The sequence below is a fragment of the Amaranthus tricolor genome, chromosome 13 (genome assembly GCF_026212465.1).
Source record: "Amaranthus tricolor cultivar Red isolate AtriRed21 chromosome 13, ASM2621246v1, whole genome shotgun sequence".
In the NCBI taxonomy this organism is placed as follows: domain Eukaryota; kingdom Viridiplantae; phylum Streptophyta; class Magnoliopsida; order Caryophyllales; family Amaranthaceae; genus Amaranthus; species Amaranthus tricolor.
Genome location: NC_080059.1, coordinates 3216356 through 3241264, shown reverse-complemented (window position 1 = coordinate 3241264; position 24909 = coordinate 3216356). Strand labels below are relative to the sequence as shown.

Below are 24909 nucleotides of genomic sequence, written 5' to 3'. Positions count from 1 at the left end.
GAATAGTAATTATTTCAATTAAATTCTGGTGGTTCACATGTACATGGAGTTGGGAAAATTACCTTTCATTCATGTGGGCATTGTCATAGATCATCAAATTTGATTTTCTACATTATTTAGTTACTTTTTCGTCACGCCTCTTCGTTTTACTCAAAGTACTAAGTGTTAGATTTTTACATTTGGATAATCTCAAATTCTTGTGAGAGCATGTTTTAGTTTAATCAACTCATTATTATTTTTTAGTTTAATTAAACTTTAATGAGTTGAGCCTAAAAGACATTTTTCAAAGAAACAATCTCCCAAGTGACCAGCTCTTGGACAATTTAGATATTAAAAGGACACGTTAACATTTCAGTTTTGGTTCAACATTTTGAATTTTTTCATAAAATAGCAAAGTTAAACACTTGAACACGTATCTATATATCGAACATGGATTATGGGTATAAACAGATTTACAAAATAAAAGTGTAACGAATTAATATAAAGTCACAATAGTTTCTAGTTTTTACCCAATAATATGACTATTCATGAGACATTTAAGGTAAGAATTTGCCAAAGTAACTAATATTTGATGTTAAATAGCACAATTAGGATTTTGTTGTATTATTATTAACTCCTAACTCTTTGACATTAAAGTCTCAAATGTCAAGAAATCCACATTAATTTTCTATTAATAGTATATCATAAAAGTTCAATTTGGAAGTAGAGATTGTTGGTAATGTACCTTACGAACATTTCCAAATTTCGAAATGAATTTAGTAAGTTATTATACCTCAATGCATGTTTTTTATACTCTATCTCATTAATAATGTAACAACTCATAACATGAGTATTAATTAAATGTGGGGATACTTAAATTTGAATGAATATATAATAATAAAAGTGAGAGAAAATGAGTGAAAATATTTGTAAAAAAATAATTAAAAAAACAATAAAAAATAACATCCAAAATAAACTTATTGTAAATAAAGATAGGAGTAAAATAAATTATTGACAAATTCATTGAGATAAAGGAAGTGCCAAAGGATGTCTTGATTGGGTTGTACGAAGTTCATATCAGTAAAGCTGCCTACATGATTAGCCTATACATTACCATTACCAATACGAAGTGTTTTTGTATTGGATATGGGCCCTTGAACTGTTTGATATGTTGGGCAGCCTTAATACGCCTTTTTATATGGCCCAAAATATCTGTAAATTAAAGCTGCTGTTTCCAAATCATGCAAGTTCATTTAAAAAATACTTCTAAATAAAATGAAATGGAAAAAAAGGTCAGTATTTATGCACTTAAGCTTTTAATAAAGGAGACATACTCTTTTCCCTAAAGTCCATTATGCAACAAAGACCAAGGCAAAAGTACTCAAAAATCAAAATAACAGCCATCATTAATACAACCATCCTAACAAAATTATTATCTTGATAAAATACAAAGAGCATTTTGAAAAATGCACTACACAATCTTGATTTAATACAGCAGGTTTTCTGCTGACTATTTTAGATATTTCTCAAAATACAAATTCTTGTATGAAACGGTTTCAATGTGAAACACACCTCATACATAAATTAAATAGCCCAATAATAAATATTAGGGAAATTTCACGTGGTAACCTTGATGTTTTGGGTTTTTCACGTAGTAAACAAAACTTTTCAAAAATCCACGCAGTAACCCTGAGGTTTACCAAATTGTTTCTCCGTGACCTTTTTACCCAGAAAATGTTAGCAAACATTACTTTGATGTTCTAGTATATTGCATTCGATGAATTCCTATTTCCCCAACTAAACTCTCTCTCTCTCTCCCATACTAACAATTCTCTCAATTTTCTTAAAGCCCTAAGCCTAAATCCCCAAAATTGACTTTGGATTCAATCGAAAAAAACTAGGGTTTGAATTTAGGGGAAAAAATGTGATTTGGATGAAAAATGGCAGAGTTAGGATTTATGGTTTGGGGATAAAGTAGAAACTAATGCAATTTAAAATGGTAAGTCACATAAATGGGCAAGTAGCAACCTTTAAGCTTCAAAATTAACGTTTGCTAATATTTTCTGTGCAAAAAGGTCACAATGGAAGAAGTTAGTAAACCTCAGTGTTACCGCGTGGTGAAAAGTTTTGGTTACCACGTAGAATACCCAAAACCTGAGGGTTACTACGTGGAATTTTCCTAAAAATTAATAACATACATTTTTTCTTTTATGGTCGTCTCACTGATCTATCTCTACAAGAGTAGCTCATCTCAAAATTGACTAAGTTTGCTTCTAATTCAAATCGAATTTTGAAGTGCCATTTTATGCCTTTTATGAAGTCATGTCCGCAAAGCTGTGTCCTTTGAATATGGGGGAAACGAAGCAGACACATCATGCAACAGAGTCGAGGATACAAGTCATAAAAAATCAAATTAACAGACATCATTACACACCCTGCTCATCAAAATCTAATTAAGGAAAAATACACAGCATTATCATAATTGTAGTGCACAATTTCAACTTAAATTCTGCTTATGACTTGATGAGTTTTGATAATGTTACTAAAGTCTTCCTACAAAGATTTACATTGCTTATGGGATTTACACCATGTTACTTGAACTCAAGTATTTGTGTAGACACGAGTATGTGTCCACTTGTAAGAAGTCATTATTTATCTGAAATCTCAACGCATCTAAATAAGAATGAAATCTTGAAAGCTCATACCCATGTCATTGTCTGGAGGACCAAACATGAGTACTCTTTAAGGCGTCTTTTCTATTTGGCTTTCCTGGTATGTTCATTGTGATTCAGCGCACTGGGGGCAAAACCAATCTTCTTCAGGGATATTCTCAAGAGGAGGATCACAACAATCAATATGAGTTCCAATTCCACAACCAGTGGAACCATTCTCACTACCACAAATTAACATCACTTCCTCTCTATCAGTTGAACCACATACTTGACATGCTAGGTCATCAGTAATCTGATCATCTGGTGTAGCAGCATCATGTATGACCTCCTCAGACAGGCGTAAGAGTTTTGCAAATGACTTTGCAGCCCACTCATGGGTATTGTATTGAACATGTCTAACGAGAGAATAACCGGGTTTGCAAACATATTCCACTAAGTAATCTGCCAAGACACATGGAATTTGGTGTTTGAGGAACTCTTGAACCCATATATCAACTCGTGGCATCCCAGGACTAACAATGGCGAAATCTACCTCTGATTCCAGAAAGCGGGTGTATGGTGGAGAAGTTGCTAAGATAATCCCATCCCCAGCTTTCACAACACGCTTTAAAGTGTCCTGATATATACATTGACAGCAAATGAGAACTTTACTACAAAACAACCAACTTATATAACATTTTAAATGAGAACCAACATATAAGAACTTCAGTTGCTCCATCGTCCCAACATTTGATTGTTTAAGAGCAGAGATTTGAAAGTGCCAAAAAAGTAAAGAAAAAAGGGTAAAGATGGTATGCTAGCTTGGGATATCTCAAAATCGCAGTTACCGTAGCTTTGAGACAGAGTATTTAAACAAGAGTAGAGAAAAATGTTGAGGAAAAAAATGAAAGAAAATACCAAAGATGGAGCAATGCATTCTCCATATATCACAATCCGCATGCCATAAAAGGCACCGTGACCTGTCTTCTGTTTTAGAAGACGCCACTTCCTTGGAGCTTCAAGGCTAATAGCACCATCTTCATTAAGGCCATTCTTATGCCATTCGTAAGGCTCCTCAGGCAATAATTTCTCGGCCTGACTACTTGCTGTTAAGTAATCAGTCTTGAGAATCCAACTGCATGATAGAAATAAAAAATGTATTAACAGAAACAATCTACAAATTAGAGTTTTAGACAGCTAGAAGGATGCTGGAAATCTCGCAAAATATTATACAGAATAAAAGTAAATGATTGATAATTTCACCTCCCAGAAGCTGCTGCAGCAAAGAACTTCTCTGTTCTGCGGACTGGATCTGGAACAATGAAATGTGATGCTTGATATGACCATTGATGTGAATCTCGGCAAACTTTTCCTTTGAGGCGCTTGATGAGTTGTTGGAATTCCTTTCTCTGCAGTCTATGTCCACTAAGTATAAAGTATGCTTCTTTCACCTCATGAATGTTTGAGGAAGTCGATTCAGCTGCATCACTCATGTTCGCAGTCAGGTTGGACTTAGGAGACAGCTTCTCAGCTAGTATTTCACATTTACTTTTATCTTCAGAAACCGAATCATTTTCTTTTTCCTCGTCTACTAGTGCCTCAGACTTGTTTAACAACAGAGTTCCACGCCTCTTTTTCCCAACTAATTTACCCGTACGTTTACCATCCTTACCTCTACCTTGATTGTTGCCAACAACAGCAACATTTTCTTTTTCACGTTCTGTAGACTTGTCTAAGACACCAGATGGACCAGCCAGCTTCCGAGCGGGTTGTCCCCCATCAAGAACGGACCCATTTTCCTTCTCCGTGTCAATACTGTCCGAATTTTTCAGCAGCAGAGTACCACGCCTTTTCTTTCCAATCCCAGGGCGTTTTGCGACCTTACTCGTACCTTGGCCATTATGAACAGTAGAATCATTTTTGTTTTTGTCTTCCACATCACCGAGTAATGTGTTTGAAATAGCAGCCAGCTCCCCAGGGCACAGTTTACCATCATTTTGACCTTCACCCTGATGGGCAAGCTCATGTTCATTCTCCACATCAACAACACCCTCTGGTTTGTTTAAAAGCAGAGTTCCAAGCCTCTTCTTCAGTGCTAACTTCCCACAATCTTTTAAACCTTTATTTGCATATTGATCATTACATTCAGGTTCTTTTTCTTTCCCCAAATTAATATGATCATTACAATATTCAACAGGCCTTTTTGACTTATTCAACAACAGAGTACCACACCTTTTCTTACCAGCAGCACCAACAACTTGTTCTTTAACTCTATCTATGTTCTTGCCCCCTTCAATATCATCTGCATTCTTGACCGTGTCTTTTGCAACACACGTAGGTTTTTTCTTTGCTTTAACCACCGCTTTATTGTTCTGAGGCTCCGGGATTTGGTGTGCACCAACGGTTTCAGCAACTGATATTCCTTCCCTATGTTTCTGGTCAGAATCTGAATTATAGATTTCAGCTTGAAGAACCTGTATGCCAGATGCTTCCCCTGTCTTCAATTTCACTGAATGCAATTGCTCAGCTGTAGAAAACTTCTCATCACATACTACCAATTCAGGTGGAGACTCAGTATCATCATCAAAAAGTTCTGTGCGATCCTTTACTTTAGTATCTAGGTGAGGTTTAGAACCTAAGCCAAGGGGATCATCTATTGTAGGAGGCAGAAGATCTTTATCGGCAGCAAAAAGAGGTGTGGGCTCATCTCTAGTATCCTGATCTAATGGACGTGTGGCTGCATCATCTCGAAAGGAGTTTTGAATGACAGAACTTCTTTGAACATCAGTACTTCTTTTACTTATCTTGGATCTGGAACCCAGAGTTTTCCTAGCCACCATTTTTCTCCTAGGTGGCTTTGAATCAGAGCTGTTAGTTTTTTCACCAGAGTTCAACTCATGACTCCCAGACTTTATATCCTTTAATCCGTTGGTTCCAGGTGAAGCAGTACCACTTTGGTGCAAATTTTGTGGTTCACCCCTTTTAATACCCAAATCGAGTGAAGTCAAAGCACAATTGTTGCTGTTAGGACAGGTTACACCATGTGTATTGATTGGTTCACTGTTGGGAAGCAAATCGAAAGCCGGGGATCTAGAAGCAATATTCTTTGCACTGGAATTGATAGATGAAAAATTAGGAGATGAACAATCTGCAGATCGGCAAGCAGACCCGTGTCTTGTTTGACTACTACCAGAACTACGGGTAACAAGAGTTTTAGGATCTGCTGCATCAACTCGTTTACTGGCTGAGCTAGTTAACTTCTGATTTTTTGTAGTGTGAGACAGATTTGACCCATCAGCAGTCCTCTTTCGAGACCGTAAATCACTTGAGCCTTTATCATCAAACGAACCTGCAACTGTCCCAAATGCTGAAGCTGCTTTTCCCTGGTCTTTCCCCACAGTGGAGGAGCAGACATCAGCAGACACCTTTTCAGATAAACTCTTCTCTAGTTTTTCATCTAGATTGCTCAACCTTACAGCTGATTGCAAGGAACCATTAAGTCTTTTGGAACTCTGCGCTCCAGTGCACCCTGAGACAACTTCATTGTCTGTCTCTAAATTGAAGGTCGGCGGATCATCAATCTTTTCGGCTAAATTTTCATCCATTCTACCTGACTGGCTAAACTTTCCTGCAGAGTGCAAGGAAGCCCTAGATCTAGATGGTTTTTTTGAAGGAGAGTTTGCTCCATTTTTTCTTTTCGAGTCCTCTCGAACATGCAATGGAAGACTAGTTTTTTGGGGTTTTTTCATTGAACTATTAAAAATATTAGCCTTCTCACCATCAAAATCAGCTTCATTCATTGCATTCACAGTAGTGAGTGGGCAGCCATTTTTGATCTGAGCATCAGCATTATCACATTTAGCATCTTTCTGATACTGAACTTTATGGGAATGTTCAGGCTGCTTATCCAAAATATTAACATTTCTAGATTCAGACCGAAAATCAGACTTCAGCAGCTTCCCGCCATTAACAATTGAACTCTTTGATAATCCTTGCTCTGATGAAGGGATTGACAGCTTACTAGGAGTCACAGAGTGATTTTTGGAATCCCTTAAACCATTTTGCATATTGATCCGATTTCTGCCAGAAATATCTCCATTTTCTCCTTCTGAGTCTTGAGCTTCATTTTGCATCTCCACTTCAAAGCCACTACAGAAGGGAATTTAACTATGTTAGTAAACTACCAAAATAAAATGAGTGGAAGTCAAACAAACAGGAAACTTTTATGAAATTCATTACTTGATTGAACAAGACTTCAAATGTCACAAATCTCAAATTTGTGAAAACACCGCTGCTTCTGAGCTCTGATGCTTAAATAACTTTTGGGATTGGGGTGGGGAGATACATTCACGCTCAACTAACTCACCTTTTATTGCTATAGGGCTCCTCTGGGAGAATTTTCCAAGTCTTCAGGCTGCAATACAAAGCAATGATTAAAGGTAGAAGAAAACCATAGGAAACACCCCTGATCTATATGTGAAACAACTAGGAAAAAGATTTCAAAATGTCATTCTAAACCACGTCTTAGGTGTAATATTCAGGCATACCAATCATCCAACCATTGATGATTCACAATTTTTGTAAAGGGTACCTTCCTAGCCAGCTCATACTTATCCCCTGTCAAAATTAATTAAAAGAAACATGTCATTTGAATCTTGTGTATGAAAAGACAAAAGGATTGGATTACATTGCTATCAAACCCTTGAAAAAACAATGGAAATGATGTCGAACTTTCCACTGTTACTTTTCAGTATGACTCATATGAACAACTGCAATGCAACTAACAAATAACTATAACAATAGATAAAGAATGAAGTGTTTTCCAAATGTAAAATGAGATCAATTATCAACAGTGATCAATCAAGGAAGTTCACTCCAAAAATAAGCAGAGCATATATTTCTTCAAGGGACAATCCCAGAGAAAACTAACACAAACAAAATAAAAAATATTCAATGTTTATCATGAAACCTGATGGTGGGATTGAACCACTAAAATCCTACACATATCTCATTAACCACAAGAAGGTTTTTCATAAACATGTGAACACCGAAAATTGTGTAGACTAATAAATTGCCAAATATTTGACATAAATTTTTATGCATAAGATTTTACACTCAAAATGAAGTCGCTCATGAAAGTGAACGCAACCATGAGTTCAAACACAAATATGCATTCAACATCTGCTGAATATACCTACTTCACAAAATTCATATTTTATCCTCTAGAAAGACCTTAGTACTAATAAGTGTGTCTCATTTTACACCTTGTGCGCCTTGAGCTCAGACTTGGCTATAACTCAGCAGCTAGGTGAGGCAACACCTACTACATGAGGTGTGCACCTAGGTGCACCTCAATGTGTTCCGCGCCTTGTGCGCCCGTTGCGCCTCGTTGGGTTGGGTAATTAACTCGAGCTTGTTTATTTGAAAAAGAAATAAAACTCGAAATCCAAATTCACTTGAATATGAAGTTTAGGAAACCGTTGTTTCTTACAAAAACTTCTATTGCCTATAAAAAGCTTACGCCTTCACCCCGGACTTTGCGCCTAGGCTTAAGGATCTTTTGCACCTTGTGCTTTTTAGATCTAAGGAATAGACTCAATTGGCAAGGAATATTTTGAAAGAAGGGAGAGAAACTAAAACGTGGGTAAAAACCTTCAAACTTGTAGCATATAAGATGAGTGACTTTGTTTGCCGTAAGTGGTTTAGTAAATTGAGCTCCCATTAAGTGCACCTTTATCTGCAAAGAAATCAAAAGGAAATAATTAGATACTTTACTTTATGATGAAATAATCATTACCAATAGTCATTAATGATAACCACTAAAATGACAAGGGAAGGAGGGACACTAGATGAAACACATACCATAATGTCATCCCTCGCGGGACCTTGGTATCCAGTCAAACATATAAGAAGTTTATTTGCGCCTGGAATTCCAGTTAGCTCTTTTACTGGCCTATACATGATCTGAATAAACATGAAACCGATTAAAGAAAAATAAAGAGCCTGAAGCAATTGAAGAACTAGTAAAAACTAGGTCAGTGAAAGATCAAAATCACAAAAGTACCAGCAACAAAGAATACGACAAAGCATGTAAATTAAATCATAATCACATACGTGTCGTCCTGAACCCTCAGACTCCCCCGCATCTTGTCAAGCAGTTCTTACCATCAAGACCAATTCATTGCTTTGGACACGGAAATGGAGTAAAAGAGCAAAGATAAAAGAGTGCAGAAGCTTACATTGTCAGTTTCAACCGGTCCTCCAGCCTCTAAACTATGGTCAGCCCATAGACTTGTAACAAGTATCTTCCCATCCTTTATAGCAGCAACACAAACAGGATCATCCTGCATTGCATAAGTTGGCCAGGAAAATAATTACGCGTATTTTAGAAAAAATGAAAAAGTCAATTTGGAGAAAGCATGCAGCAATTCGGAGAAGTGAAATAGGGCTTGAGCATAACTGGGAGATGACAGACATATCCTCTTAGGGAACAAATAATCATCAAACCACAATTGTGGAGCACCAACCACAACATTTGTGTCTCCCATCTATCTAAATTTATACATCACCATGCAACATATTAGAAAGGGGATGAAAATAATATTATTCGCAACAGTTTTTAAAGACCTTAGCTCATCTGAAATGTTAGCACAACCAACAACACAATAGGGTTGATCGGAAGCAGAAATAATTCCTTTCGTGCAAAATACTGTAAAGTCTAAGTCTAACAAGACTTTATCTTAACCTAGCTCTGATGCAATTTGACACGTTTACATCAGTGATTTTAATAATTTGGAAGGTAAATTAAAATATTATAGTGTTCGGTATGATATCACAAGTATCATAAACTTGTTGGTAACACGCAATAACTGTATCTATGAGCTTGAAAATTCAGCAAAACACAAAATAAGGATATTTCTAGTTTATAGTAGTTCATTAGGATTTCACTTTGTGAGGTTAGATTCCGAGATTATCATATTTCCTTTCCCTCTTCTTTTTTCTTTTTTTCTTGAAATGAAGCCATTATTCACTGTTCAACTATTACATAGTATCAGTATATGCCCAGTAGCCTATAGGATTAGCCTCTTCTCCCTGACTTATTAGAAATCAGATGAACTATACCAAATTTATTATAAAAAAAAATTATTGTAGTTAATTAGTCGAAATGTGATTTGTTAGAATTGAAATGAACTGAATTCATTCGAAACAACTAAACTTCCTAAAAAGAAACTGAATTTATAAGAAAAAAAAAGTTATTTCAAATTCAATACAATTACTTTAAGTTTACCAATTTTACGCCCTAATTCCAACTTCATTCCCATTTTTTAACATACTGATCCAATTTAGCAATTACTACCAAAAACTAAATTTAAGTAAGAAGCAAACTCCAAATAACTAAAGTAAAATTACAAAATTAAACCAATAAATTAAGAAAAAAAAGAGATTTAGAGAGTACAATGACGAGGTTGTGGACGATAACGTGAGTACAATCAAGACCGTACTCCTCAACAACAACACCACCATCAGCAGTGAGATTTGATTTCACCTTTTACCACAATAAAATTAAAGCGAGTTCAAAATTCATCACCGAAGAAAACACTATATCAAAGTGAAAGAATAATTATATATATATATATATATATATATATATATATATATATATATATATAGAGAGAGAGAGAGAGAGCACACCTGGAGGTATTGTTGAGGAGTGAATCCAGCAAGGAAGAAACGCATATTAGAGAAAATGGAAGTATTGAACATCATTTTAGAGAGGTTTTAAAAGAAGTGATAATGGCGGTAGGAGAGAGAAGCTTGTTGAGGAAGATAGAGAGAGTTGGAGGAGGGGGGCGGGGGGGAGTAAGGAGTTGCAGTGCGATAGATAATTTAGGGGGTTTTGAATTTTGGGTTTACTGGCGGGACAAACTTCGCGAATATGCAAATATCTCTTTTTTTAGCGAAGAATCGTAAAATCCTCGCAATAAAAAAAAAGTGAAAAAAAAAAGCCAGAGATTGTATTGTTGTAAGGGCATTTGTAATGGTGACCCAATATTAGGTCACATGACCCAACAAAAAGGAAAAACCTTATTATGGTAATCTAATTTAAGATGGGTCATGGAAAAGGTTGGATGATTGTATCTTTGGATGACCCGTTCAATAGAACGGTCATCTGAATTTTTTTCAAATCATTTGCCACGTGTCAATTCATGATTGGCCCGCGAAAAGGAAAATGCATCAGCTTTCCCAATCAATCCTGCTGCACGCTACTTGTCCTGTTTTGATTGGCTATGAAAAAATAGTCAATTTTTCCCTTTTAAGGGCTATTTTCGCATTAAAATAATTTTAAAAAAAAAATTATACCAATGGTCATATTTTTTCGAGATCTATAAAATGAGACTCATATTGATATATTTTGACATAATTTTTTTTACATATTTTGTTCTTAAATATTAAAAAATATTTATTAAAAATTATATTTATATTTATATTTATTAAAAAATATTATTTTTATTAAAAGAATAATTTTTTTAATTATAAAATAGTAGATGTATTTTAATCAAATAAAAAATTATATTATCTTTGTACATGAAAATATTATTATAAAAAAATAAAAATAAATGTTAGATAAATTAAGGGGGAGAAATTATGGTGGGGTAGAAAAAAAGTAAGAAAGAGAGGATGATGACCTTTTAAAAGAGGTCATTGTTAATAAAATTAGGTTGAAAAATGAAATTATAGGAGAGAGAAAAATTATGAAATAGTTTGATGACTTTTTTTGGGTCATGAGTAAGAATGGCCGACGAATTGGATTGAAAATTAGACCTCAATAGAGTTTTAACGGTGTATTATAATTTATATGTCCTATTTTGATAATCAAGTGATAAACAACGACCAATTGAAAATGAACAATTTGTTACATGTCTTATATTTGACGAGTCGTCGACCTTTAGTGTCAACTGGTCGTCAACTTTTTTTTTCAAGAAAAATAAGAGGTGGTTTTGGTACCTTTTTCGTTAAAGCTCAATGTAGAAAGGCATTAGTTGACTTTATTTTTTTAGTTTTGTACTCCTTATTTCTTAGACTTTTATAGATAGTTATTTTTTATTTGAGAGTATAAATATGATTCTAGTTACGTTAAAACACATAGTCCTCATCATATGATTTATGTATTACATTCCATTAAAGTTTTAGGTTTTTTGTATGTTTTAACCTATAAGTCATTATAAGACATTTTGAGATCTTAAAATTTGCAATTGTGAGAACGTGTTTATGCGATTTTAATTCCGCTAGTTTTTGCATTCTTGTATTTTTTTTTTCTCAGTTTGGTTTGGTTTTATCATTTTTTTAAAAGTAAACTTATTTTTTTCTTTATATAGTCTATAATTTTTTTTTATTTAATATCCTTAACTATTTTATGAACATTTAGTATCATCTCTAGTTTTATAATATTTATTTTTATGATTCATTATATTGGTAAATTTGTAAGATTACAGTATTTGATAAAAGTTTATTTTCAAAATATAGTTCTTAATGGTTGGATTAATATAATTTCATATAATGAAGGGTTTGATTACGGTTGAACAAAGTTTGGTCTAAATCGTAAACCAAACCGGAATTTTAGTATTTGGTCTGATCTACGGTTTAAATGGTATGGTCTGTTTTTTTTTTTCGTATTAAATTACGGTTTACGGTCTGGTCTCGGTTTTTTTATTTTTCAGACCAGACCAGACCGCAAACCGTAGTATGGTCAAAAATTATAATTTTGTATTTAAAAAATTAAGTTGCTACTTAGATATTTTAAAATGTAGTTATTTTTATATAGCAATATATACTTGAATGATGTTGATGTTATCAACTAATTACAAATTATTATATTTATTAATTGTAGGTGTGAAATATTTGCATAAATACATGTATTAATTTGGATGAAAATATAAAAATAAAAAACTGTAAACCAGACCAGACCAGACCATTGTAAAACGGTTTGGTCTAGTCCAGTTTGGTGATTTAAACGGTCCGATCTGGTCTGGAAAATTTTCAAATCGGAATTTCTAATTTGGTCTGATTTTAGTGTCAGAGCAGACCAAACCAAACCGTGTTTACCTCTAGGTTTGATGCAAGATTTTAGAATATAGTTTAGTAATGTTGAGGAACATCAAAGATTTAATATTAGGACTTAATTACGAGTTGTCAATGCTCGTTTAGTGAATGTAAGTAATTAATTATGAAAATCAATATAATTTAACTCGTATGGATAATAATAATAATAATAGACAAAATCTTAATATTATTAATAAAAATGAGATGATAACTTGATATAAGAGTATACTCGTTATCAGTCATAACAACTTGATCCACGTTTATTAAGAAGTAAATCTGCATTTAATTTAATAATTATCGAAACACTGGTTTGCCAAATTTAAATCATTGATTTTATGTCATGAACTTGTGAAAAAACATTCCAATTGTTGTTTAATTTAGTTTTGTTATCTAATAGACTTAGAAATTAGAATAATGATTAGTGCTTCCTTTGAAGTTTATCAATCTATTACACTCACCTAACACACAACCACAATTAAAAGGTTATTATTCTTATATTGAATTGTGCATGATAAGTTAAAATAAAAATATTGAAAATTTTCACTCTAAGTTTTCGGTTACTCTACAAATGTTTTTTTTTAATTTGCAGAGAGATCTAAAACTTTCAACTTTTCTATTTACTAGACAAAATGTTGAGTTTTTTGGCCAAATTAAGTATTAATTCAACTAAATTTCAAAATATATGGTCAATTAGAGTAATCACCACGTTTGTTTTTTGGAAAAAAATGTCATTATATTGGTTAAAATTAGCGTAAAATTAACACAAAAGACTTTCCTTTTGTCTACAACGTAGAAAAATTAGAAGGTAAAGATCACCACATAGATTAAAAAAAAATTATCTACCACATAAAAAAATCGAAAATTCAAGATTATCACGTGAAATTTTCGATAATACTTTTAAAAATATGTATTTGAAACCTAACAGATATGCTCTATATCCATCCCAGAGTTACTCACATATATATATATATATATATATATATATATATATATATATATATATATATATATATATATATATATATATGCACTACTCATACTCGAACATTTTCTATCTTAATTTGCACCAAGAAACAATGAATAAATGAAATCAACATGAAATTATGAACGACCAAAACTGACCTACAATTATTTATCAAAATTCTTTAGTATAAATCTAACAAAAATCAATTTAAAGGATAAAATTTTTAAATGGTTTGACATATAATTAAGCTGACTAACAAATATCTTAATTTAATCTAAACATAAGAAGTATGACCTAAACATCACTTGACATCGATTACATATAACCCCGTCATCTTATTATGTCATTATTTATTTGTAATAATAATTTTTAGAGATTTTATTTATTTTAATAAATATTTTATATCGATTATTTATATATGAATGTTTATATATTTATATCAAGAGTATTTTTATAATTACTCAAATGTAGATGTTTAAATAAACTTATACTTGTAATTTAAAATTTTGCTTGAATATTGAAAATTATCTTAATTTGAGTTTGTAAGTAAATATAAGATTATATAAATAAATGGATTAGAGTTTTGAATTAGAAAAATAAAAAGAGAGAAAGAAATAAAAAGAACCGCAAAACACTTGCTCATTCTCATTGCTTCATCCCTCTCTTTCTTCTTTACCTATTTCCTCAACACCAACAACCAACTGCCAGGTAGCGCCGCCAGCCAGCCACCTCCGAAAGCAGTCGCACGGCCACCGCCTCCCTGCCGGCCAGCTGCAGCTGTTCTTCACGCGCGCCACCTCTTTTCTTCCCCATTTTTAGTGAGCTTCTCCTTCTTGTTAAATTAGTACTTTAATTGTAAAGTTCTGGGTAAATTCATGAATCTTAGTTTAATTAAGTTATATTTTGATAGAATTTGTAATGGGGAGGTGCTAGAAGTGTGATTTGAATATGAATAAGTTAGGGTTTGTATTATGGGTGAAAATAAAGGCAGTGTGTACTACTTTTATGTATTTTGTTGATATTTTGGTATTTGGACAGTTTTGTAGAAGCTTTTAAAAACTGTTATTATTGTGTAATCATGGTGGTTTTGATGGTTAGAAATGGTGAGGGTGATTAGTTACTTTTAATGGTTGCTAAATGTTAATTTTATTATGTTTATGGTGATGGATATGACCATTGTTGATGGTTTGGTGGTTAATTGTTGTCATTGAAGAATTTGTTAATTATGGGTACATTGTTGATGTTAATTGCCATTGTTGGTTTATTCAATTTTTGTCTCAAGCTGTGTAATGTGGCTAAGTCATAGGAAATTAGTGTTATGAGTTGTCTAAGTTACTAATTGCTTTGTTTTATTCTTTGTCACTCCAAATCTTGAGAAATGTAGCCAATATGATTAAAAATCATTATCATCATGAATTGAATCATTGAAATTGAGTGTAGTATATTACATTATATGATTTAGGCCTACATAGTCTTGTTTTATTGCAAAAGTGTATGAATTAGATTTTTTTTATTCCCCTTAAACATTCCTTATTTTAGAATTGAATGGAAACTCATGTTGTGGTTAGATTGAATTGATAAGTATAGTTCATAAGTACATGTTGTGTGTATGATTAGAGTACGTATTCATATGAGTTGTGACTTGTAAGGATGGTTGTGGGGGACTTCTTAGAGCAAGTAGCTCTTAAATGAAGTCAAGTAGACTTACTAGTCTTGCTTTAAACGTGCATAGGTGCCTATTTCATAAGAGAAGCTTGAGAACCTCATTTTAGCGGGTGTAGTAACTTTTTGTCTTTCAATTGCAATTGCAGGTACGTGCACGCAGTAATTAACTATTCTATGCATTTTAATTTCAAATATTATCAATAACTATGATTATACGCATTGTATTGGAACTATCAAGTACAAGCAAGTGCATTATATATGAGTAACAATTGATAATGACACCCTTGAATTTAGAGTGATGTAGATGCGTAGAATGGAAGTATTAGTAGGAAATGAGAACAATCCCCTTGCGGATGAAGAAAGATTTGTGTTTACTTGAAGTCGAAATGACTCCTCTAAAATAAAAGATTAGACTATGTTTACTCGGAATCGTAATTACTCTTTTATTGATGAAGTTTATTATTTGAGTTACTGTGGGTCTTGTGAACCCCATGGTTCTCATTGATAGCAAGAGTACATTGAGTTACCGGTAGATCTTTGCAAACCCCATGGTTCTCATTGAAAGCAAGAGTGTATTGAGTTACCGGTGGGTCTTGCAAACCTCAAGGTTCTCATTGATAGCAAGAGTATATTGAGTTACCTGTGGGTCTTGCAAACCTTAAGGTTCTCATTGATAGCAAGAGTATATTGAGTTACCAGTGTGTCTTGCAAACCCCAAGGTTCTCATTGATAGCAACAATATATTTGAGTTACCGGTGGGTCTTGCAAACCCCAAGGTTCTCATTGACAGTAACAGTAATTTGAGTTACCGATGGGTCTTACAAACCCCAAGGTTCTCACCGATAGCAAGAGTATGTTTGAGTTTATCGGTGGGTCTTGCGAACCCCAAGGTTCTCACTGATAGCAAGAGTATGTTTGAGTTACCGGTGGGTCTTGCAAACCCCAAGGTTCTCATTGATAGAGAGTTTATTCTTTGGTAGAATTTATAGTTGAGATAGATGTGGGTCTTGCAAACCCTAAGATCTTCATTAATAGAATAGTTTATGCTAGTGAAAAGTGCCCTGTGGTTCTTGCGAACCCTAAGGGTTTTCCTTCGTAGAAAGATTATGCTAAGTTAAGATACCTCACAGGAGTTAAGAATCCCAAGGATATACTACGACTATTCTTACTTTAAGGTAGACAAGTTTTTTTTTAAGGTCGGGCGTTAAGTAGTTTGTTGATGCCCTTAAATGAGTTGACACTATGCGTGTTTATCAGAGTTTATGTTTTTAAAAAGAGGAGTGTTAAGAGTTACATTCCACCCAGGAACGCATTGTTCGAGTTGGAAGAAAAAAAGAAATGAGCTTAGGAAGTATAAATGAATGATAAATGATTACTAGTTGTGCTTGTATCTTATGAAATCATATTTATATTGTTGTATAGCATAATGTTATCTAGTATGTTGGCCTTATTATATTTGGCGTTAGTTTACTGAAATGTACGTGTTTGTGTTTATGTTTGATTGTTTTATGACTTTCTAATTTTATTGTTTTGCTATGATACATTGGTATTTGGTCTGATGTTGAGCAGTAGGAGGATCATAGACTGGCGTAGCAGGTATTTGAGCATCTTTTGCATTGCTTTGGGGAAGTGTGGAGAGTGAAACATAACTCGTATTATGCAAACGTCTTTTGATTTTGTAGTTCTTCTGTCTTTTGTAAACTTTGTCGGTTTATGTTTTTGATATGAGGCAGTGTCTTCCGTTGTATTTTCATAATTCTATTGCGTAGTTTATGGTTTTGTATGTTTTTAAAGCGTTTTACTCTTTTTAAAACTCACGCGTTGACACTAGAACCACGATCTATGCTTGTCATGATGATTTGAGGAGCCGGTGATGAATTATTCCGTCATGGTATAAGATTTTAATGGCGATGAGCCTTGGATGAGTTTAGTTATTTTATTGTGTTTTATATTCTATCACGCCCTCGATTTTTAGTGGAAATGCTGCCGAAATTTCTACTCACATTTATAAAGTTTATTATTATTTTATTTTATTTTAATATAACACCCAAATTTCCTCCCGTCCTTTACGGTTTAAGTTTCGTATAAGAGGTCGGAAATTTGAGGATGTTATATTACATCTTCAAATCGACTTGCCAAAATTCATACCCGACAATCTGTGACCCCAAACCCTAACTTGTGTTGTGATGGGTTAAATTGTTTAGAACCCAATTATCCGATTCCTAATTTATTGTTCAAGTAATTAATGTGATGTTTTTCCTTCCAAAGAAAAATTCCACAAGTCTCAGACTGGGCAGACACATACTCTTTTCTTTTAATAATTGTCGTGATTTATAATTTATTACAAAAAAACAAAATTGCATAACTATTATTAAAACAAAATACTGCTGATATTATCATTTTAAAAGGTTGTTTACGTGTCACTTTTTTAATAAAAGTTTTCTCTCTAAAACTCAATGATATAATATGTTTTGTATGACTTATGTTTAAATTTTTTTGACTTTACTGCAATCTAATTACGATTTTTAAATTTCTAGGTCACATTATTTATTATGTTAGAAAATTTTTATATTTTATTTTATTTTTTTCAATTATTTACAAAATCTTTTTAATTTTTATTTATTAAATGCGTATTATTTAATGTATTAGATATTTAGTGAACTCAAAAAATTTTAATATATTAGATATTTTGAGATGGTTAAAGCATAATATACTTTTTGTCTTTTGTTGTGATTTATTTGTATGAACTAAATTTTTACAATCATTTGTGTGCACAATGTAAAATATCATACAATGTACGTATGTATATAATTGTGTTAGAGTGAAATGAAATATAAGTAATGTAAAATTTATTTCTTAAAATTTTAATTTTTTAATTTATACAAATATGTTAGAAAATTTAATAAAACCGTACATCGCACGGACACTATCAAATAATAATAATAAAATAAGCAAATAAAAAAAGATAAATTAAAATTACAAAATTCATATCGTAATTTATTAACATTATAAATAAGCTTCTCACGTATGGGTGATTGGTGATTTATTAAGATTACAAAAGTAAGACTTTTTTTTTTATCACTCCGTTGAAGCCTTGTACCTCTGAACAAGCAAGAACAAAGGTGATTACTGATAAATGCCCTAATTCTATAGTTTCTCTTTGATCTCAAGCTTTTTCTCCTTCGCTTTCAATTTTTAGAACTTTGTTTCCTTATTCTTTTTTTAGAACTTTGTTTTATTATTGGCGATGATTGGTGCTTTTGTACCTAGGTTCGGTGCTGTTACTTGAATCTTATGATATGTTAAATAATGGTTTTGTTACCTGGAAATCTATATTTAATATGCTAACTGTCTAGGTTTGAAATTTTGTCCCAATATTCTTTCAGAATCGTTATATTGCTGCTTTAATACTAAGTACTAACTACTTGGATTTTGAATTGGCGAGTAATTAGTGGTAGTTTATGATATTTGTACTATTTGGCGATTTTGTGATTAATATGGTTTGGGATATTGAAAGAATCACTAGGATTGTCGGTGCTGTGGTTTGATAATTGTACTAGCTGTTGATTTTGCGACTATATATGGTTGGGATATTGAAAGAATCACTAGGATTTTCAGTGCTGTAGTTTTGATCATTGTAGTAGTTGTTGATTTTGCGACTATATATGGTTTGGGATATTGAAAGAATCACTAGGGTTGTCAGTGCTGTAGTTTTGATAATTGTACTAGTTGTTTATTTTGTGATTATATGTTGGTGTTGTGTCATGTGTGAATATTAGGATATTATTTGGCTGGACTTTGGGGACTTGTATTGGCATATGGTTTTTTTTTTTAAGGCACCTATGGTTTTAATATGCTTGAGTGAACCTTCTTGTACAAGGTTGTGGATGATAGGAAATTAAACATGATGTTCACTTCCCTCTTTCGAATAGTTAAAAGTAAATGAATATGGCATTCGTTATAAAACAATTATGGTACTAATGCTTGAGTTGGTTTCCACTGTAGATTGATTAATTGTGATTGAGCAGCTTCACTAAGATGGATGGTTATTGGTAAAATCATTGGAGTAATGAATAGAATTTTGTTAAGGATTGAAAGATACCCATCATCATATATTTCGTTATCCTTTGATTTAAGCCTAGATGAGATTGATTGATGATTTTGTCATATGTTTCATTAATCCCTTTGTTTATAAACATCTTAGTGTTTGAGTAGAGTAACAAAACTCAGCTATTGCCTACTTGTGCATTTGTGCTATTTTTGATTGCGTCATGATCTGTTCTGGAATTCATCTCTTATGGTAAGCAGGGAAGCTTCAATGCCAAGTATTGATGTTATGTATGATAGAAGTGACTATGACTACACATAAAAGTCTATTTTGTTTTGAATGTATTATGAAGTTTAATATTGTTGCAAGTTTTGTACCAATTATATTAGATCACCTAGAAAAAGGTGTAATTCATAGGCTTATTAGTTTGATTCTGCAATGATCAACCTTGCATTACTTTGAGTCTTGTGGTGAATGAGGCGGTCTTACTTTTGAGTGTTGTGTTGGTTTATTGAATTTGAATCATGAGGCTATTGTTGAGATTTGCTAGATTTTCTTGTTAGTGTTCCTTTTAAATTTTTTCAAAAAATGATTTTAAATGCCTCAAGTATTGTGGGTGTTGCAATGTGGTAGGACATATATATGAGGAATGCTAAGAATTTACAGAAACATTGGATGGATATTACCCAAACTATCTTTATCCTCATAATAATAAGGGGGTGTGCTGCAGAGAGACAGACCCACCGAGGCATTAGTTTAGCTTTGTCATTTAACACCCAATTATGTTTTTAGTTTTAAATAGGAGAAATATCTTTGGATGGTTGCAGGTTAAGAGAGAAAATGAGTGGAGGAGGTGCTGGAAATTCTTCTAAACAGAAAGTTGAATCCTCAAAACCATCTGATACTCCTTCCTTCAAGCGTAAGAGAGGTGTTTTCCAAAAAGATTGTGAGTTTTTGCATACCCCATTTAGTGCAAGAATTTGTTTGTAATAGTTATGAGGCTAAATTGTAGCTAATTTAATTTTTGTTGCAGTGCAGCATATGATGTATGGTTATGGAGATGATCAAAATGTGAGTTCCTTCACCAATATAATCTTATCTAATTTTCAGTTGAATAGCGTTATGCATATCATTTTTTTTTACAAGTGTCTTTGGTTGATGTATAATTCTAAATTTAAATGATCACTTATACGGTGTAACTTAATTTGCGATTCACTCAAAATGACCCAAAAATAGTCCATAATTGACTATAATTTGCTTTTTTCGATTTGGCAGGAGATTATTGAATCATGTGACACTGGTTATGTCATCTTAAGACAAAATGCATGGAGTTGATAAATGTTTGAAATATAGAGTTTCTAACCCTAATATTCCGTTTTTTGTTTTCTTGATTGATGGATGAGGGGCTTTGCTTTCTGGGTAGACAGATCTTTTTATAAAAAAATACCAAAAGCATATTTGAGTAGGCAACTGAACGTGATTCCTTGATGATCTTTGGATTTTGTAGTCACTTTAACTTTGTTTTGAGATGTCTCATGAGTGCTGATCTTGCTGTCTGTCCTTGGTATGAGAATCAATTGACTGCAATGTTTGTTTCCAAGGCAAGTGACAATTCAATTTCCCATTGTATGACCTTGGGGAGATGGGAAAGGAAGGGACCTGTTTTCTAATAATAATGTAAATATTGATAGTGCTGGCATTGTATCTGTCAGCATGCAAACATGGTGATCCTTGTTGACGAAATTGTTGTCAAGCATGTGAACTTACCGAAAGATGGCTAGATTAATTATTTGGTTTAGAATTAAAATTTTTCACCTGGAAAGCCCTGATGGCCTGATGTGATTCTATGTTCCCTGCCTTGGAAGTCATGATTTATGATGAAAAGAGCCTTAATAATCTGTTAGATGTTAGATTACTACTAAAAACTTTGCTCGAGCTTGAAATCTTTATGAACTAATTTCAGCTATGAATTTAATTTGATGTGAACACCTCTGAAGTTATATTGATTATTGAAAAGAATTAAACCTTAAAAATCTGTTAGATGTGAGATTGCTACTTAGTACTTTGCCAGAGGCCAGAATCTTTATTCGGAGAAAATCAGGTGTATTCCATCCATTCTATAATTTCCTCTTTCCATTTCCACGTATATTGTAGTGTGCTTTGCATCTTCTATTTTATTGCTCTTTTCTTCAAGTGTTTCCTCCTCATATATTTACCTTTTGAGTGTTTCTTCCATTCTCTCCCTCACTCTTTTTTGGCAATTTAATAGTGCACTGCTCTATAATGTGCAGCCACTTCCAGAGACTGTTGCGTTGGTGGAGGACATTGTTGTGGAGTATGTTACTGATATGGTAAGTCCTTATCAATAATCATGCAAGGAACTGCAGTTAATCTTCTCACCAATTATGCTTCAGGTTCACAAGGCCCAAGATATCGCTTCAAAGAGGGGGAAACTGTTGACAGAGGACTTTCTTTTTCTCATTCGTAAGGTAAATCGGAAGTGTTTGTTAATTGTGCTTATGCTTATTGTTTACATATGCTTGTTGGCTCTTGTTCTGCTGGCAGTGTTGCTTATCTTGTTTATAGGGAGATATAGACCTTTATTTGCTCTTGTGTCCAACAATGCAACAAGCATGTATGACTATGAGATGTATCTGATGTTGAATTATAGGAAGATCTGTTTGTCCAGTGGGCCACATTAGACCGACCCAGCTTGAGTTTTGGGATCACTGGGCTAGAATAGCCAAGCATGTGGGTCACAGGAATATCAATACATACTGGCCTGTGAAATTATCCCAGCCTGATTTACCGATTTCTTCACTCACAAACTTTACTAGCTTCCAAACCTATAAAATAAAGCAGCATGGGATCAGCCCCCTCTATTAATTCTGTATATTTGGATGGATAAATTTTGCATCTTGTTATCAATTTTTCGCGGTGTTTTGGGATCCTTAATGCTTTTATTTGTTCATGCATGTCAATCAATATATTGCTGTTGCTTGTAACATTGAATCTTGTTTTTGGATTTAAATCCAGGACTTGCCGAAACTGAATCGTTGCACAGAACTACTTGCTATGAACGAGGAGCTCAAGCAAGCTAGGAAAGCTTTCGACATGGACGAGGACAAGCTGGCTACAGTAGACTAAGGCACATAGCTTTCCTGTTACGAACTCAAATATACTTGGAACATCCTGAGTTTCATGACAGATAAGAGTCCATGACGAGGGCAGGCTGTAGAATTGACACTATATTGATAATTAATCTATCTTAGCAAGATTACACATACTAATTCAGAACAATTCGGCGGTAATAGTTTTAGATGTAATTGATAAGAATTTAGCTTAATTGATGGTTATTTGAATATTAGTGTACAAATTGCTTGGAACCTCAAATCAAAAACACATCATCAATTAAATTACTCGACCCTTACCCTGTACAAAAGAAAAATAATATAAAAGGAAGCTAGTTGGCATTTATGCATCGAAATTCAAAGAAATTTTCTCCTACTAAGAATTTTTTTAGAATTGATTTTTACTTGTATGGTTACACATCTTCAATTTATTGTAGATTACATTACTTTTTATTCATAAATTAGTTTGTTTTTCAGCATGGGATATTTTAATTTAATTATTAATTATCGCCTCATATAAGTAATCGAATTGATTTGATTATTGTGATGTATATATATGTTTTTTATTTTCATTGAATATATATTTATGATGCATAAATTTATTGTTTATTATCATTGAATATATATTTATGAGATGACTTGTTGAATATTTATCTTTTTACTTTTATAATCTTTGGTGGAAAAAATAAATATTAATGTGATGTGTCATTGAAAATAATACACTTAGTATATATTGTATATAGTATAGATAAATACTTGATAAGATAATTAACTTTTGTATTTTTCTATACAGAGTTTGCGCTTCTCAACTCCTAAAATTCTCGTTATACTGATTGTAGTGATATTTAAAATAAAAAAAGAACAAGTAACTTGATTTTAGATACTTAGATATCATATAGAATTAATCAAGTGGCAAACGCACTTAATTATGTAAAGTTGTAGATAATATTTACTACCAAGGGTCGTTTGGAAACAAACTTGTAGTTAACAAAGATAAGGTTGCAACCAACCAATCTTTCAGACTTTATTCTAGATGGAAGTCACTTAATGACATTGGCGTAATGAAATGCTATTCTCGACCATATCTCCATAATTTGAGTCCTTAACATTGAATTGGTCCAAAACTCCAAATTACATAAGGAAATCGTGCAAAAGGGCCAAGGGGGGACCTTGTTTGTTGTAGCCAGCAATTGCATAAAATATTTTGTTGTATAGCAAAAACTTGATAGTCCAAGTTCAAACCATAAGCCTTGTGATTTCAAATTCTTTAATGGTTGCCCAACTTTTGTATTTCTTCTCACATGCATTTCTAAGTGTGCTTCCTTAGCTTGGGGGCTTGCTGTTAACTCTCTAGGGCTACACTTTTTGTTTTTGGATGTAGAAATTTGACTATTGAATGCATTTTAAATGGGACAAATCCATCCAAGTGCATCCAGCTTAGACTGTTGAAGAGTTTTTACATTCCTTCATGATATTAGGCAACGATAGTCAGATGTCGATATCATCCCAATGAGTCCCGCATAAGACATGCAGGTCTGAGGAGAATGTAAAAGAAGGCAGACTAATCCTTCTTCACGAAGAGGATGTGATCGAAGGAACTTAGGAAGCCTCTCAACTCGAAAATTACTTGACATAAGATCAACTACGTATATCTAAATGAATTTAAAGCATCTCATAAAAATATTCGTTACCGAAAATATTTCTCTAATTTTAAATATCTTGTTCAAGATTTGTGAGTTGTAGACTTAGGACTTAGGTATATAAGTTCCAAAGGGTTTGTAATATTGTAAAAGTTCATATAGAAGTATTCTATAGGCATTAGGAATAAGGATATATAAACCTTCTTTTTTAAAATTTTAGGTTGTTAGTTACCATATTTTCAAGAGTAATTATTCTTTAAAATTATTAATTAACTACAAACTAAAATTATTAATAAAAATTCACGTAGAAAGAGTACCTAGACTTTCATGTCAAAATAATACTTATATCTTAAAAGCTAAAAAAAAATATTCAATTAGACATATATCCCTAAATCCAAAATCATAAGAAAAAAGTCCAAAATTATCCAAAAATCTCAAAAACTACAAAGTAGGTATCATGTTTGCCCTATAACTAATTATGAACCTTCCCAAATTCACCTGAAAGAATGAAAAAACTAAGAGCATGCAAGTTGCATAATGCATTTATATCTTTATGATATGCAAAATATACACTATTCCTATTAACTTTGCTACATTACAAAAATTAAAATGATAGCAAGTGGTATATCTAGATTAAAATCAAATATTGTATTTGTCGATAATATTTTAAAAAATGCATAATAAGAGTTCAACCTAAATCAATACTGCCGCATATCAAAACTCATACCAA

At 32.9% G+C, this 24909-nt stretch overlaps 2 protein-coding genes across 6 annotated transcripts; one reads left to right on the top strand and one right to left on the bottom strand.

Moving 5' to 3' along the window:
* Positions 1–2297: 2297 nt before the first annotated feature.
* Positions 2298–10538, bottom strand: LOC130797965 (uncharacterized). The gene is made up of 10 exons (XM_057660771.1): positions 10323–10538; positions 10087–10176; positions 8870–8974; positions 8493–8594; positions 8283–8367; positions 7178–7247; positions 6997–7044; positions 3894–6779; positions 3549–3765; positions 2298–3267 (listed from the first exon to the last, which is right to left on the bottom strand). The coding sequence occupies exons 1-10, from the start codon at positions 10395–10397 to the stop codon at positions 2758–2760; spliced, it is 4188 nt and encodes a 1395-aa protein (XP_057516754.1). The 5' UTR covers positions 10398–10538; the 3' UTR covers positions 2298–2757.
* A 3770-nt stretch (positions 10539–14308) lies between these two features.
* On the top strand, positions 14309–23002 carry LOC130797954 (transcription initiation factor TFIID subunit 13). 5 transcript variants are annotated; one of them, XM_057660757.1, is made up of 8 exons: positions 14309–14513; positions 15428–15506; positions 16930–16956; positions 20236–20354; positions 20442–20479; positions 21700–21759; positions 21823–21897; positions 22445–23000. In XM_057660757.1, exons 4-8 carry the CDS (start codon positions 20249–20251, stop codon positions 22553–22555), a joined length of 390 nt encoding a protein of 129 aa, XP_057516740.1. In that variant the 5' UTR covers positions 14309–14513; positions 15428–15506; positions 16930–16956; positions 20236–20248; the 3' UTR covers positions 22556–23000. The 5 variants fall into 5 exon arrangements, with proteins under 5 accessions (XP_057516740.1, XP_057516739.1, XP_057516741.1 ...); XM_057660756.1 differs by lacking the exon at positions 16930–16956 and having other exon boundaries at positions 22445–22997; XM_057660758.1 differs by lacking the exons at positions 15428–15506; positions 16930–16956 and having other exon boundaries at positions 22445–22997.
* The last annotated feature ends 1907 nt before the right edge of the window (positions 23003–24909 follow it).